General features: G+C 59.5%; 2 protein-coding genes across 17 annotated transcripts in view; one reads left to right on the top strand and one right to left on the bottom strand.

Annotated features, from left to right (window-relative positions):
- FBRSL1 (fibrosin like 1) overlaps positions 1-13,435 on the top strand; it is an 89,761-nt gene that overhangs the window by 42,395 nt on the left and 33,931 nt on the right. The gene's annotated exons all lie outside the window — the stretch shown is intronic.
- Positions 5,045-13,184, bottom strand: LOC139084786 (dual specificity protein kinase pyk3-like). Of its 4 annotated transcripts, XR_011542507.1 has the most exons (5): positions 12,616-13,184; positions 7,784-7,846; positions 7,456-7,693; positions 5,472-6,702; positions 5,045-5,238 (listed from the first exon to the last, which is right to left on the bottom strand). XR_011542507.1 is itself a non-coding variant. In XM_070629397.1 (2 exons), exon 2 carries the CDS (start codon positions 10,781-10,783, stop codon positions 10,460-10,462), a length of 324 nt encoding a protein of 107 aa, XP_070485498.1. In that variant the 5' UTR covers positions 10,784-11,499; positions 12,626-13,184; the 3' UTR covers positions 9,975-10,459. The 4 variants fall into 4 exon arrangements, 2 of the variants coding, with proteins under 2 accessions (XP_070485498.1, XP_070485497.1); XR_011542506.1 differs by having other exon boundaries at positions 5,045-6,702; XM_070629397.1 differs by lacking the exons at positions 5,045-5,238; positions 5,472-6,702; positions 7,456-7,693; positions 7,784-7,846 and adding an exon at positions 9,975-11,499 and having other exon boundaries at positions 12,626-13,184.

Genomic DNA, 13,435 nt, shown 5'->3' on the forward strand with positions numbered 1-13,435 from the left:
CAAATACACAGCGTCCCTACTCAGAGGCGGGGGCTCGTGCTGACATGTGTACACGCACATCCCTGTGGCCCTGGGCCACCACTTCCTCCTGGAAATGGTTGTCATGGCTCAGGCTCCTCACTTGGACTTCCTGGCAGGAGGGGCGCAGCCCTGCCTTCTGGGGCCCCAGGTACGAGGCTCACGGGCAGAGTCCAGGTGGGCCTGCGCTGAGGGTGGCAGAGAGGTGGCTGCCTTGGGACAGGGGATGGAGCTCAGGTGCCTGGATGGTCACCTGCAGACCACTTCCAGCTTTGCCCCCGTGAGCCGGGGACGGCTGTGGTGAAAGATGGGTGCGGCTCGTGGTGGGGGTAAACTCAGCTGCTCGTGAAGTGTTGGACAGCGGGTGGGTAGACGTGTGCAGTGGAGCCCTGGCCAGCTGCACTCTTGGGCGAGCGGCTGGGGAGGTGCCCAGGGGCTCCTGAGCCTCCCTGAGACCGGCCTGCCCCACACCCGCCCCCAGGATTGGCTCGGCACTCACAGCCTCCAGCGCCCCCCGAATGGCAGAGCTGTCTGCTGCTTGGCTAGCGTGGGCCTCTGTTAACCTGCTCCGCACTGTCAGCCCAGGGCGCAGGCTCTGGCTTTAAGAGACAGGTTTATGACATCCATTACCCTGCTCCTTGGGCCCTTCCAAGCGCCGGTAATCTGTACAAAAGCAATAAAAACCCGCCAGCCTCTCCCTGGAGTCCGGGAGCTGCATTCTCCTCCCGACCTCTGAGCACAGGACAGTCCTTAAGCCGGCTGCTGGGGCTGTGGCCACTACTTGGGGGATAGCAGGGCGCACCAAGCATGGTGTCCTTCTCTGTAGAGTCAGCGCCGGCCTGCACCTGGCCTGCCTCTTTTCAGAGGGTCCACTGTCCACTCACTTGTCCATCTGTTTGCTCGTCCATTCTTCTGTCCATCCATCCTTCACTCAGCCCAGCTCACAGGGGCCTGGGGTGTAGCCTGGCCGCGTTTGTCCAGTTGAGAACATGGAAGTCCTTCCTCTGGGTTGGTAAGGAGCCCTTACGGCTCTTCCGGTTGTCCAGCCCCTCTCCTGGCATGGCTGGGGGCAGGGGGTGTCCGTCCCAGCCGGTCAGCGCCGCCTGCTCCCCAGGCGGTTTTGCGATACTTTGGACATCCAGTCTTGGATATGTCCGTGGCTGTATATTCCTGGGAAAGCAGACCCTGATGGGGAGATCGACGTCGGGGGTTGGCCTTGGGGTCTACGCCTGTGGGAAGAGGGGCAGGAAGGGACAGGCTGCAGGTCCCAGGACAGCTAGAGTGCCCTTCGTTGCTGTCCCAGATGAGGGGATGTGGCATCAGGAGGGGCTTGGCTTTGAGGGCCTCTGCTCCTGAGCCTCCCCTGGGCGAGTGCTGCGGCCCCCTCTCCCTGCAGCTGGGGGCGGGTTCCTCCTGCAGGGGGCTGGGTGGTGCATCACTGCACCCCAGGTAGAGCCAGGGCAGAACAGATGTAAACAGGATGAACAGGTGACCTACCCAGTACCTTATGGTGGCAAGTGCTAAGGAGAGAAATAAACCAGACAGAGAGGGTGCTGGGTATAGGGGGAGGGGTGCTGGTATAGAAGGGGAGGGTGCTGGTATAGAGAGAGGGCACTGTGTGTCGGTGGAGGGGTGCTCAAGGACTTGGGCTTATACCCAGGGCGAGCAGGCCCTGAAGGGAGGGACAGTGTCTCACAGGTTCTGCCTGCTGGGGCAGTCCTATGAGCACATTTCTGCCCCTCGTCCATCTGTGGCCGTGCTCTCCAGGAAGCCAGGTCCTCGGCCCCTTTCTCTGCTGTCCCAGACTGAGGTAAGCCTGGCCAGGATGGGGTGTGTACCCAGCATAGCAGGGCCACTCACCCTCCCTCTTCCCCTTGGGGCCCCAGCCTCTGGGCCTGTCCAGGGTCCTGGGGACCCACCTTCCCAGCCAGAGAAAGCTCCTGCCCCGCCCCTTTGTCCTGTGGGATGCCACAGGCCCTTCCTGACAGGAGTGTCCTGTGCTCCCTTGGAGGCCCCACCTGGCACCTTGGCCCTGCACTTGCATCACTCCCTCATCCCTGCGTGTGTTCTTCAACTCATGGAGCAGCGCCCGAGTGTATGCTGGGGTGGGGAGGCCATGCCAGAGCCCCCACTGGTCACAGATTAGCCTGGCACAGACCTGGAGAGCTGCTTGCCCCTCCCAGTCCTGGGCACCCAGGCCCCCTGGTATCCCTGGGCTTTGGGCAGTGAAGGGTCAGCGCCTGGCCCAGCAGGATGGCTCAGGCTGCTAAATATTCTGGTTCCCAGCTCTGCTGCTCAGGAACACGTGCCGGAGCCGCTTCCAAAGGTCACGTGTGGCCCCCCGGCAACGAGCGGGCACAGGGGCGGCAGAGCCAGATCCCACATGCCCCTGCCCTCCTGGAGGGCCACACTGCAGATCTGAGGTTCTGCAGAGCCGAGGGGCAGCTGGGCCAGCGCCTTGGGTGGGAAGAGGAGGAGCGAGAAGCTGGGGTGCCACCTCGGTGCCTCAGTGTCCTCTGAAAGGCTGGAGCCGGAGTGCCCCATCCAGCTGCAGAGGAATAAACAGGCACACAGGGCGTTTGCTGTTACTGCACCAACTCACCCACTCCTGCACCGTAGTGTGCATGTTGCTGTCGAGCTCCATGTACCTGTGACAATGGTGTTACCAAGGGCCGTGGCTCTTGTCCACTGAGGACACAGCAGAACAAGTCTCAGGGTCTCTGCCCTGGTGGGGAGACAGTGGGAGAAAGCAGATCCATCAGTGGCAGATGCTTCCAGAGAGTGCTGACCGCCATGGGGGGTGCCTGGGGACAACTGTGCCCCATGGTCAGGGGTGGCAACCCAGGAGGAGCCAGCAGGGGAAGTCAGGCCGAGGGCAAATTCACGGAGGGGTGTCAGTGCCTCAGGGAACCAGAGAAGGAAAGAAGGAGTCACAGGAGGGTGGGGGGCCTGGCCAGCTCACAGGGCTGGAAGGGAAGCAGGCTTCAAGCAAGGCTTGTCCAGCAGCCCAGACACATCCAGCTCACTGGCACTCCTCCGGGCAGGTCACCCCACGAGAGCTCTGGGTGCTGTCAGCAAGGGCAGACTGGGTTCTGGGAGGCTCTTGGTGCCTTGGGGTGCAGTTGTCTGGGCTTTGAAGGTGACGGAGATGTCAGCCCAGCCCCGTGCATTTCTTGTTGTCTGGGCAAGGGTTGGACTTCGTGTCAGGAGAGCGTTCGTTTGTGAGAAAACCTCAAGTCTCCATGGCATTTTCTAACTGTCTTTAAAAGCACCCCTATTATTTTATTTCAAACTGGTGGCAGGCCCACAGAGGAGGCGTCAGCCCACCGCAGATGTAGGAGCTGAGGCGCACACGCCAGCCCACCTAGTGTCCCAGAGCAGGTGGCTAGAGAATGTCCCGCCAGTGAGTGTGGGGCAAGCATTCCGTGAGCCGCGGATTTAGACCCTGTGGTCACTTTGCACCCTAGACGGCCTCCGCACCCCTGCCCCCAAAAGTGCTGAGAGGTCCTTTCCTCCATCCGATACTGAGTCTCCGGCCTCTGCACAGGGCCCTGCTCCCCCGCTCTCCGTACAGACCGCCTGTGATGTTCGAGAACCCACTGCCCTGTTATGGGCAGCGTGTGTTCTAGCTGTCACATCTCACTGCCTCATGGATTCAGCTGGCAGACCCTCCTGCCCCTGTGATCACTGGGGCATGTTGGGCTGGGCTGGGCTGCAGGCTGCAGGGTGGCCTCATTCACACGCCTGGCCCCTGGGTGGGGATGGTGAGACCCTCTCCATGGTGGCTCAGGGCCCCCGTGGGGTCTCCCTGTGGGGTCATGGGACAGCTTGGGGCTCCCAAAGGCCAAGGCAACTGTGGAGCTGGCACAGAGCTACTGTGCCACGTTCCAGTGGTCAGCATACCCACAGGCCACCCCAAGTCCAAGGGGAGGAGAAAGGCCTCAGCTTGCAATGGGAGGGTGCCTGAGATATGCCTGCTGAGATGTGGCCGTGCCGCCTCTCCATCATCCCTCGCCAGGCCGAGTGCTCTTCTTGCTTGTGTATCAGTCATCTGTTGCTGTGTAATGAGGTACCCCAACTTGGTTACTTAGAATGGTAGCTTTCGTCATGCCAGTGTCTCAGGGCCAGGAGTTGAGGAGCACCTGGCTGTGGATGGGAGGTCCCCTCCTCTCCCATGAGCCTCTCCAGATAGCAGCCTGCAGGCAGGTGTAAGGCCAAGCCTTGGACAGCGAGGTCACTCAACAGTGTCCTCTTGGCTGGGAATGCACACAGTGTGGACTCCAGGAGAGGTCATGGGGGCTGCCACAGCCCGCTTGCCAGTGGTGGGCCCTCCCCAGCCTCCTCCATGGAGCCCCCGCCATCTCTGGACACACCCCTGGACCCACTTGGCCAGCCCGCGCCCTGTCCTCATCACATGGGGCAGCCACAGAGGCAGAGGGCGGCCAGCATACTCCTCTCCCCACCTGGCCTGGTGTGCAGGCAGCCCCTGCTGTCCCTCCAGCCTGGGGTCACCTTGGCTTCCTACCCCCACCAGCCCCTGGGCCTCCTCGCCCCTTGTGTCACCTGGGCAGCCCACTCCCTGTATGTGGCTGCTGGTCGAGGTCCCCAGGTGGGCCTGCCTCCCACCCAGAACCTAACCAGGAATCACTCCGACACGCTGAGACCCTGCCCCTCACAACAGCCCAGGCCAATTCAGCCCCACCCCCTGGAGCCCTTGGCCCACACACAGCTCCAGGCAGCATGAGCCACCGGACTCCCATCCAGTCAGGTGACCAGGCCACAGACCTGTCCTGGAGGTTGGGCACAGATGCTCTGGACAAGCCCATGGGGACCACTCAAAGCAGTGGCCACACATGCCAGGAGCCACAGCTGGAGGCGGGCAGGCCGGGGAGCATGAGGTGACGGGGCTGGGTCACCAGGAGCAGAGCCCAGATCCCGAGTGCCCTTGGAAGCTGAAATTCAATTACGGGGAACAGGCGGGGCTGTGGGACACAGAACGTCAGGGATTAATGTTAACGCTGTTCTGGTTAAGACTTTTGTGTTGATAAATAATTCATAAGGCAGTTAGCACTTTGAGTCTGACAACACAAGAATATATTAATACAGTCGACTCCTCGAAAGGTCAGCTGTACGCTGTGGGGCTGGGGCTGTCCTTTCTTCATTCTCTGACACAGGCTTATTAATTATTCCAGCCTGGCGAGGGCCGCATGGGGAGAGCTGCTAATGAGAAAAAGGCAGAGTGGGTTTGATGTCTGACACGCCATCCATGGGTGTGAGGAAGAAATGGGCTGAGGCCCTGGTCAGGCCCCTGAGCCGGGAGCAGAGGGTCCCCCCTGACCCCAGCAGCTCAGGTGCAGTCAGGGAGGGGTGGGAAGAGGCAAGCAGGGACCCCCCAGCACGTGGTCGTGAAGTGGTGACTATAGGCCGTCCCCAAGGATTTGTGTAGCACTCACAGTGGGCCAGGGGCCACTGCAGGCCCCGAGGCCAGAGGGTTGAAGAAATTCAGAAATCCCCGCGCTCCCGGGGGACCGTGGGAAATGAGAGACCTAAGGAAAACGTTGGTGTGTCCAAAGGGCACCCAGGAGATGAGCCTGGAGGGGAGTGTATGGAAGTGCACCATCAGCCTCAGGGTCCAGAGGTACCATTCAAGCAAAGACCTAGAGGTGGGGCCTCTTGGGGTACCTGGGGGGACGTCCACTCCAGGGGGAGCAGCACACGCAGGCCCAGGTGGGACCCTGCCTGTCATGTGTGCATGTGTGCACATGTATGACAGTGTGTGCATGCCAGTGTGTGCATGCCTGTATGGCTGTGTTTACACGTGTGTGTATGTTGGTGTGTATATGTGCATGTGTCTACAGGCCTGTCTGTGGACATGTGTCTGCATGTGACAGTGTGAGTGTGTACACATGTTTATGTCAGTGTGTGCATGTGTGTGTCTGTGTGTGCAGATGTGTGCCTGTATGTGACAGTGTGAGTGTGTGCATGTGTTTATGGTGGTGTGTGCATATGCATGTGTGTGGATGTGTGTCAGCATGCAACAGTGTGTACACGTGTTTATGTCAGTGTGTACATGTGGGTGTCTGTGGGTGTGTGTGCAGATGTGTGCCTGTGAGAGTGTGCATGTGTTTATGTTGGTGTGTGCATATGCATGTGTGTGGATGTGTCAGCATGCGACAGTGTGTGCACGTGTGTATGTCATCGTGTGCACATGTCTGCAGGTGTGTGCATGGACATGTGACAGTGTGAGTGTGTGTGCCTCATGCACATGTAATTACAGTCACACTGCGCCCCGTGGGGGTGAGAGGCAAGGTCAGCTAGGGGCTCTGGGGGCCTGAGGAGACATGGAGACAGAGACGGCAGGTTTGCCCTGGGAGTGATGATGTGGCTGCTACCATGTCACCAGGAGTTGCACTGCTGGTGGGAGCAGATGGGGGCACAGAAGGCATGGGGGGTGGGGGGGGGCAGGTTCGGCCCATCTGGGGGCAGTGGATTTCCTCGTGGGCTGGGTGGAGGCTGCAGGGGGCTCAGGGAGCTCCCCGAGAGGATGGAGCTGCGCCAGCTGCCATGGGAGACAGCGTCCAAGGGCAGCCAGCAACCAGAGTGCCAAGCCATGTTCCGTCCAGCTGGAGGTGCTCTCCACGCCTGCTGTCACAATGTCCTGTGACACCCTTCATGGTGGGGGACCTGTAGGCGCCACAAAGAATTAAAGGGCAAAGAATACCATGCTCTTGAAGAAACTGACAGGAAGAGGAGAGTTGTTTGGGGAAATGACACCTGTTCAGGACACGAGCGTCAGGCCTGTGTCTGCCAGCAGACAGGACAGGTCCTGGCGCGGGCCCGAGAAGCAGAGGCCATGGGACACTCCCAGCAAATCCTCATCCCTAACAGGCACACTTGGAGAAGTGACCCACAAAACAGCATCCAGTTCTCCTTGATTCTGTGGTCACTGCAGCTCAAGGAAATTAAACGTGACTTTGTGTCTTTCATAACAGAGTTAGGGTCAAGTCTCCGGTGGTGCTGTGCAGGTTTTCAGCTCTGACAGAACCTTCCAGAATTGTGTGAGGTGCTGAGCGGTGCTGTGGGAACGCCCAGAACACCTCTGGGAGTGCCATCCCCTCGAGATCCCGAGTGGGGGGGAGGATGGTATGGCAGTTCAGACCTGGGTGCTCAGAGCCCAAGTCACCCATCCCTTCATTCATTCCACGCCCATGTCCTGGTTCTGTGTGTACCAGGCTAAGCCATTCATTCACTCACTCATTCATTCATGCCATGCCTGCACATCCTGGTTCTGTGTGTACCAGGCTAAGTCATTCACTCACTCACTCATTCATTCATTCCACGCCTGCACATCCTGGTTCTGTGTGTACCAGGCTAAGGTCATTCATTCACTCACTCATTCATTCATGCCATGCCTGCACATCCTGGTTCTGTGTGTACCTTGGGAACGAGATCTTTGTCCTCAGGGAACTTGGGTTTCAATGGGACGAGACTGATGATAAACAAATTAGCAACTAATTGAAGATGGTTGCAGGGTGCAGTCAGGGTTGAGTAGGCATGGCCTGGGCACTGCTCCACGCAGAACCCAGAGAAGGATGAGGAGGACAGGTCTGGCAGGGGCAGCAGGGCAGGTCACACGGCAGGCATGGCAATGGTCGGAATTCTGTTCCAGATCCTCCTGAGATTTTAGGGGTTAGGAAGGGTGGCTTTTTCCATGCCAGCTTCCCCTCTGACCAGGCAACAGCTCCACCCCAGACTCCCCACTGACCTGGAATCGTGCACCTGCTGCTCATAAGCTGTGGTGTCCACGGTGAGAGCTCAGGAGGACACCCTGGGGGCAGGAGGCAGGGACACCAGCCCCCTTGGCTCTCAGGGCCCCTCAAAGCCCACTGCCCAGCTGCGGGACTGTCTCTTATCAACTGGGTGTGGCGGCCTCTGCAGGACCCCTCAGAGCTCTACCACTGCCCACGAGGAGGTCACAAGATGGGAGGCCACCCGAGCTCCCTCCTGTGCCCGAGGTGCAGTGCATGGGGTGGGCATGGGCTGCAGGGCCCCAGCCCTCCTGGCCATGAGGGGCCATGGGGCCAGGCGGGTGAGTGATTGGCCTCTCTGGGCCCACTCTGGGGGAAGGACCCTGGCCAGGGTGGACTCTGGCCCCATCCATCCTTGCTGTCCCCACCTGTCATGGGTGACGGCAACTCTGCCACCCAAGTGCACCTGCCTGGCCCCAGCTGTGCATCTCTGCTGAGTGGTCTCACTCACTGTCGGCTCACGGAGGCAGTCGTGCTCGGGCAATTAGGCTGCAGTAACTTAATTGCTCGTTAATTGGGTAATTAGTGCTTTGTTTTGTTTTAAAGCCTAAACACTCGTAAAAAGTGAGTCAGCTGAGAAAAGAAGAATGGGATTTCAGGATCCGTGTCCAGTGATCGTGCATGCTTACTCAGGCTCCGCTGTGACTCAGGCCAAGGTGGCCAGGGCCCTTTGGGCGTGGGACTGGGGCCTCTGTCCAGTCTCAGCTGCCATGAGGGCATCACCGGTATGGGGCTCTACTCAGATGGGCCAGTTAAGACCACAGGTTCTAGCCTACTTACCAGCTCTCCAGCAGTGCCCTTGGTGGGCTCCCAGCCATCCTGCCTCAATTTCCCCTTGTGTAAGCAGTTGGGTCTGTGGAGGGACTGAGTGAAGTGTGTAGAAGCAACAGTAGTGACAAATGCAGCGTCAGCCCCCACCAGGCCCCCGCTGTGGCTTCCTGGGCCTCTGTGCCAGTAGGATGTCAAAGGCTCCCTCTCCTGCCCCCCTCCTGCCAGCCCTATAGTCCCAGGGCTGCCACCCGGCAGAGTCCAGACCCCTGGGTCTGGGCTCGGCTGGGGTCTGGAGCAGGCGGACAGTGAACTCAGGTCCCAGACCCTGCTCACTGGCCCAATGGCCATAAGCAAGTCCCTTTACACTCTGAGCCTCTGCCTTCTCATCTGTGAGATGGACCCGCACCCAGTGAGCACCGGAGGCCACGGCTGCCACCTGGAGCAGCGCAGCCGCCCTCGTGTGCAGCGTGACTGGCTCTTGCAGCAGTTGCTCGCGGGAACCAGTGCCAACCAGCACTGCAGACGCGATCACCTGACTGATCCCACAGCCTCTCTGTTCCACAGATGAGGTGATCGAGGCCCCAGCTCCGTGCTCCTAGCACCCCCACCCACGAGAGTCCCCAGGGGAGGGCGAGGCTAGGCGGGCGTTCACTCGCCTCCCTGGGGTAGGCAGCCCCCAGCCTCACTGTGCCCAGGCTCTGCCTATCGAGGGGAAAGGGAAACCTGGCTGAACCCCCTGGCCACTGCACGTCCATTTACGTGACTGAGGCGGGCGTAAACAGATGAAAAATGGCCTTCTCAACATGACTCCTCCAGCTGCTCCCCCGCCCCAGGCCTCCCCCACGGTGCCTCCTTATTGTAGCTGACTCGCTTGGTTGACATGTGTTCTCCCTCCTGATGGAGCGTTTGCAGCAGAAACAGAGGTGAGCGCCTCGCACCTTCAGATCCCCATGGGTGGGCAAGGCGGTTGCTGTGTGCTCAGACGGCGGCACCTCTTTTCCCTCCCATAGTTCTTCCAGGGCAGCTCCCATGAGCACAATGTTGAACAAGCTGGAGCATGTGTACTGAGACCCGCTGAGGGCCACAGAGACAGGAGCCCCAAGCACGATGTACTGTCAGCACAGCCAGCACCCCTGGGCCACACATGTGGGGACATGTGGCCCCGTGGCAGGTTACCTGAGTGCACAGGTGCCATGCACACAGATTGGGACCTGGTGGGATGCCTAGGGTAGAGTGCCCATTGGACAGGATGCCCAGGTGCACACGTGTGAGAGCCCTCAGAGCATGACTCGACATGTCTGGTCATGCACGCATGGCACACATAAGCTGTGAGAACACAGCCAGCGAACACTGCCCACACTGAGGACTTGAGCCGCCTGAATTCCCCAGTGCCCCCTCCTCTCTGCTCCTCTCCTCCCCACCCCCATGGACATCTCTGGGGCAGGCCCCAATGCTAGAACATCTGATAGGAGCAGCAGCTCAGCGGCAACGTCTCCCTGTCCATGAATTTTTCATGCCTTTGTTTGAGAAATGGGAGACAGGTGGACCTTCCTCTGAGCTCCACTGTGAAGCAGTAATTAATGTTCACACTGAGAGAAGAAAAAGGCACGTTTCTGTTGCTGCTGGACGACCGTGTTGATTTGTATCTCCTGATTGTGGAGGAGGATGAGCAGCCCCTACCCCAAGCAAGTGGCTACCCAGGTTTCTGGAAGAGGCCTAGTGATGGAGGCCAAGTTCTCCAGACCTCCTGTGCAGGTGCTCCTCAGGGAGCAGGACACTGTCAGGTGAGAGGTGTCTGTTCCCACACCCTATGGAGGGCTGAGATTCGACCAAGGGCTGGTCAGGTGATATGAAGGAAGGGGCTAGGGCAGATGATGGTGATGGTAGTGATGATGGTGATGGTGATGATGGTGGTGGTGATGGTTGGTGATGGTGGTGATGATGATGATGGTGATGATCATGCTGGTGGTGACAGTGGTGATGGTGACCATGATGGTGATGGTGGTGATGGTGATGATGTTGATCGTGCTGGTGGTGATGATGGTGATGGTGATGATCATGCTGGTGGTGACAGTGGTGATGGTGGTGGTGATGATGATGGTGGTGATGGTGATGGTGATGGTGGTGATGATGGTGGTGGTGATGGTGGTGATCATGCTGGTGGTGACAGTGGTGATGGTGACCATGATGATGATGGTGGTGATGGTGATGATGTTGATGGTGCTGGTGGTGATGATGGTGGTGGTGATGATAATGGTGGTGGTGGTGATAAAGATACCATCATTCTGTATATCATACTGAGTACATAGCCAATACTGTCCTAGTGTTTTGCATGTATTCCCTCATTTAAGCCACACAACAACCCTGTAGATGGGCTGTTGTCTCTGTTTTACAGAAGCATAAACTTCTGAGGCACAGAAAGGTCAAGGGACTTGCCCAAGGCTGTATGGCACAGCCGGCAGCACAGCATCAGAGCAGGGATCTGTTCCAGAGCCTATGTCTTGGCCTCCTCGCCATACCAGCACATCCCCTTGGGGCCTGGGGTCTATGCTCTGCTCAGTGACTCCCTACCTGGACCCACACCCACACCGGGGTGATGCTCCCCAGGGCTGCCCAGCCTACCCTGACCCCGTGAAGGTCACCTCACTCAGGCAGCTCTCACAAGACAGATGTGGCTCTTTTCCCTCCTTGCCCTGATTAATTGTCTCATTCAATCCCGACTCTATTGCAGTTAAACATTAATTCAGTAGGACTTAATAACGTGAATTCATTTACAACGCAGCCTGTGCCTCCTGACAGCGGTGTGCTGTTTGGTTAATCGTAGGCTCCGTGCGCTCACTGGAGAGCACCCTTGCCCCTCCTTGATGTCCGATCATTAAGCTCTCGCCACACCTCCAAAACCCTGGGGAAAGATGTGAAACCGAGCCTGGGATGGAGCCGGGCTGGACCTGGGGGTGGTCCTGGGTGCCCTGAGTGACGAGTGACGGGCGTGCTGCACCCGAGGCCATCTCCTGATGGTTTGATGGGATTGCAGTTTCCAATTCAAGGGCTCAGAGCTGCTACTCAAGCAGGAGGAGGCCCAACTGGGGGCTCTGGCAGCTCTGCTGTTGGCTCCACTGTTTCTGTGCCAGCAGCACAGTCAGGGGTTCCAGGCCTCCTCCTCCAGGCCCCCCTCCCTACAGGCCATGACCCCCGTCCCCCACTCCTCTCCTGGCACAGAGATGATCTTGAAGGGCTGGCCACATCCCTAACTTTCCCTCTTCCAGCATGCCATGGCTCCCATGACAAAGTTCAGTCCCAGCAATGACACTTCACGTGTTCTGGCATATTCTGGCCCCCTCACCTCGCCAGCATCATCTCCCACACTCTGTCCTTACCTTCCCACTATGCCTCTCAGGTTTCAGCCACCCCGCACTCTCCCCACCCTGTGGAGCCAACCATGAGGGGCTGATCTGGCCTCTTATCTGTCTGTGTGGCCAGGAGACTGGGCCCACATGTCCCTTCTGCCATTTGTGAAAGGACACCCACCCTGCAGGTCTTGGGCGGGGCCCTGCAGTGGGCAGTGCAAGGCTAGGGGGCAGACGGGCCCATGGGACTGCTGGGATGGGAAGCCTCTCAGCCTCAGGAGGATCCTCCCCACATGCCCATCCCTGCAGCCAGGGGTCCCAGGCCAGGGATCCCTGCCACCTCCCACGGGGTCCCTGCCATCCCCAGGGGTCGCTGCCATCCCTCATGGGTCCCCACCATCCCTCACGGGTCCCTGCCATCCCTCATGGGTCCCCGCCATCCCTCATGGGTCTCCACCACCCCAGGGGTCCCTGCCATCCCCAGGGGTCGCTGCCATCCCTCACGGGTCCCCACCATCCCTCATGGGTCCCCGCCACCCCAGGGGTCCCTGCCATCCCCAGGGGTCCCTGCCATCACCATCCCCAGGGGTCCCTGCCATCCCCAGGGCCCCTGCCATCCCCAGGTCACTGTCTGGCTGCAGTGGTGGCTGGGGAAGCAGGCGTGTCCCTACCACTCTGAACCTTGTTGCTGACTGCGACCCCGTCTCGCCGGGGTCACGGAGGGCGGCGCCACTGGCTCGGTCATCTGCGTTAGTCGAGGGGGGACCCACATCAGCAGCACTGCGCACGGCAGTGGGCCCCTCGCCCTCTGCACACCCCGGAGAGATTTGTGTTCAGCAGTGTAATTCATTTGACACGAACGTTTTGTGATTGCTGTTGCTAAGAAAGGATTGTTTCCTTATATTCTGGGGAGAAGCGCCATGGTTTCTAGAGCAATCTTTCTTGTTAACGCTCTGCTTACTGGAAATAGGAAGCAGATTTGTTTGCGCTATCATCGGTCTTTCCTTAACCTGCAGAGCTGACCGGAGCCACTGCCTCGGGTGCATCCGCAGGGGTGGCGGGGCCCTTGGCCACAGGCCTGTCAGGTGGCTTCAGTAAACAGTGGGTTTACCCCAGGTCGGGGTGAGGCTGCGCCACGTGTTACCTGGGCCAGGAGGGGCCCTGCTGGCTCAGGCGTGGGGCTTCCTGGCTCACTCTGGGCCGCATCCGCTAGGGGGGTGCGTCTGTCTGTCCAGTGTGCTCCTCTGTCTCCTCTGTCTCCTTTGCTTTGCCCTCCCCAGGATCCCCCAGGGCCTGGATGGAGCTCTGACCCACCCCTGGGCATCCCTGCTGCCTGGCCCCCAGATCCCACCTAGGCCCCTGGTCCGGCTGGCTGAGGACACCTTGCCCTAGGCTGGAGGAGCCCCCACACCACTGTGTCTCACCTACCTCGTGCCCACCTGCGACCTTGGGGGAAGCCCCTGCGTGTGGGCTGCGGAGTGCTGTGGGTGT

Source organism: Equus przewalskii, chromosome 7 (genome assembly GCF_037783145.1).
Source record: "Equus przewalskii isolate Varuska chromosome 7, EquPr2, whole genome shotgun sequence".
In the NCBI taxonomy this organism is placed as follows: Eukaryota; Metazoa; Chordata; class Mammalia; order Perissodactyla; family Equidae; genus Equus; species Equus przewalskii.

Bases quoted from the DNA above. Each gene is read 5' to 3' on its own strand.
- LOC139084786 (XM_070629397.1), bottom strand. From the start codon at position 10,783: ATGGTCACCATCACCACTGTCACCACCAGCATGATCACCACCATCACC.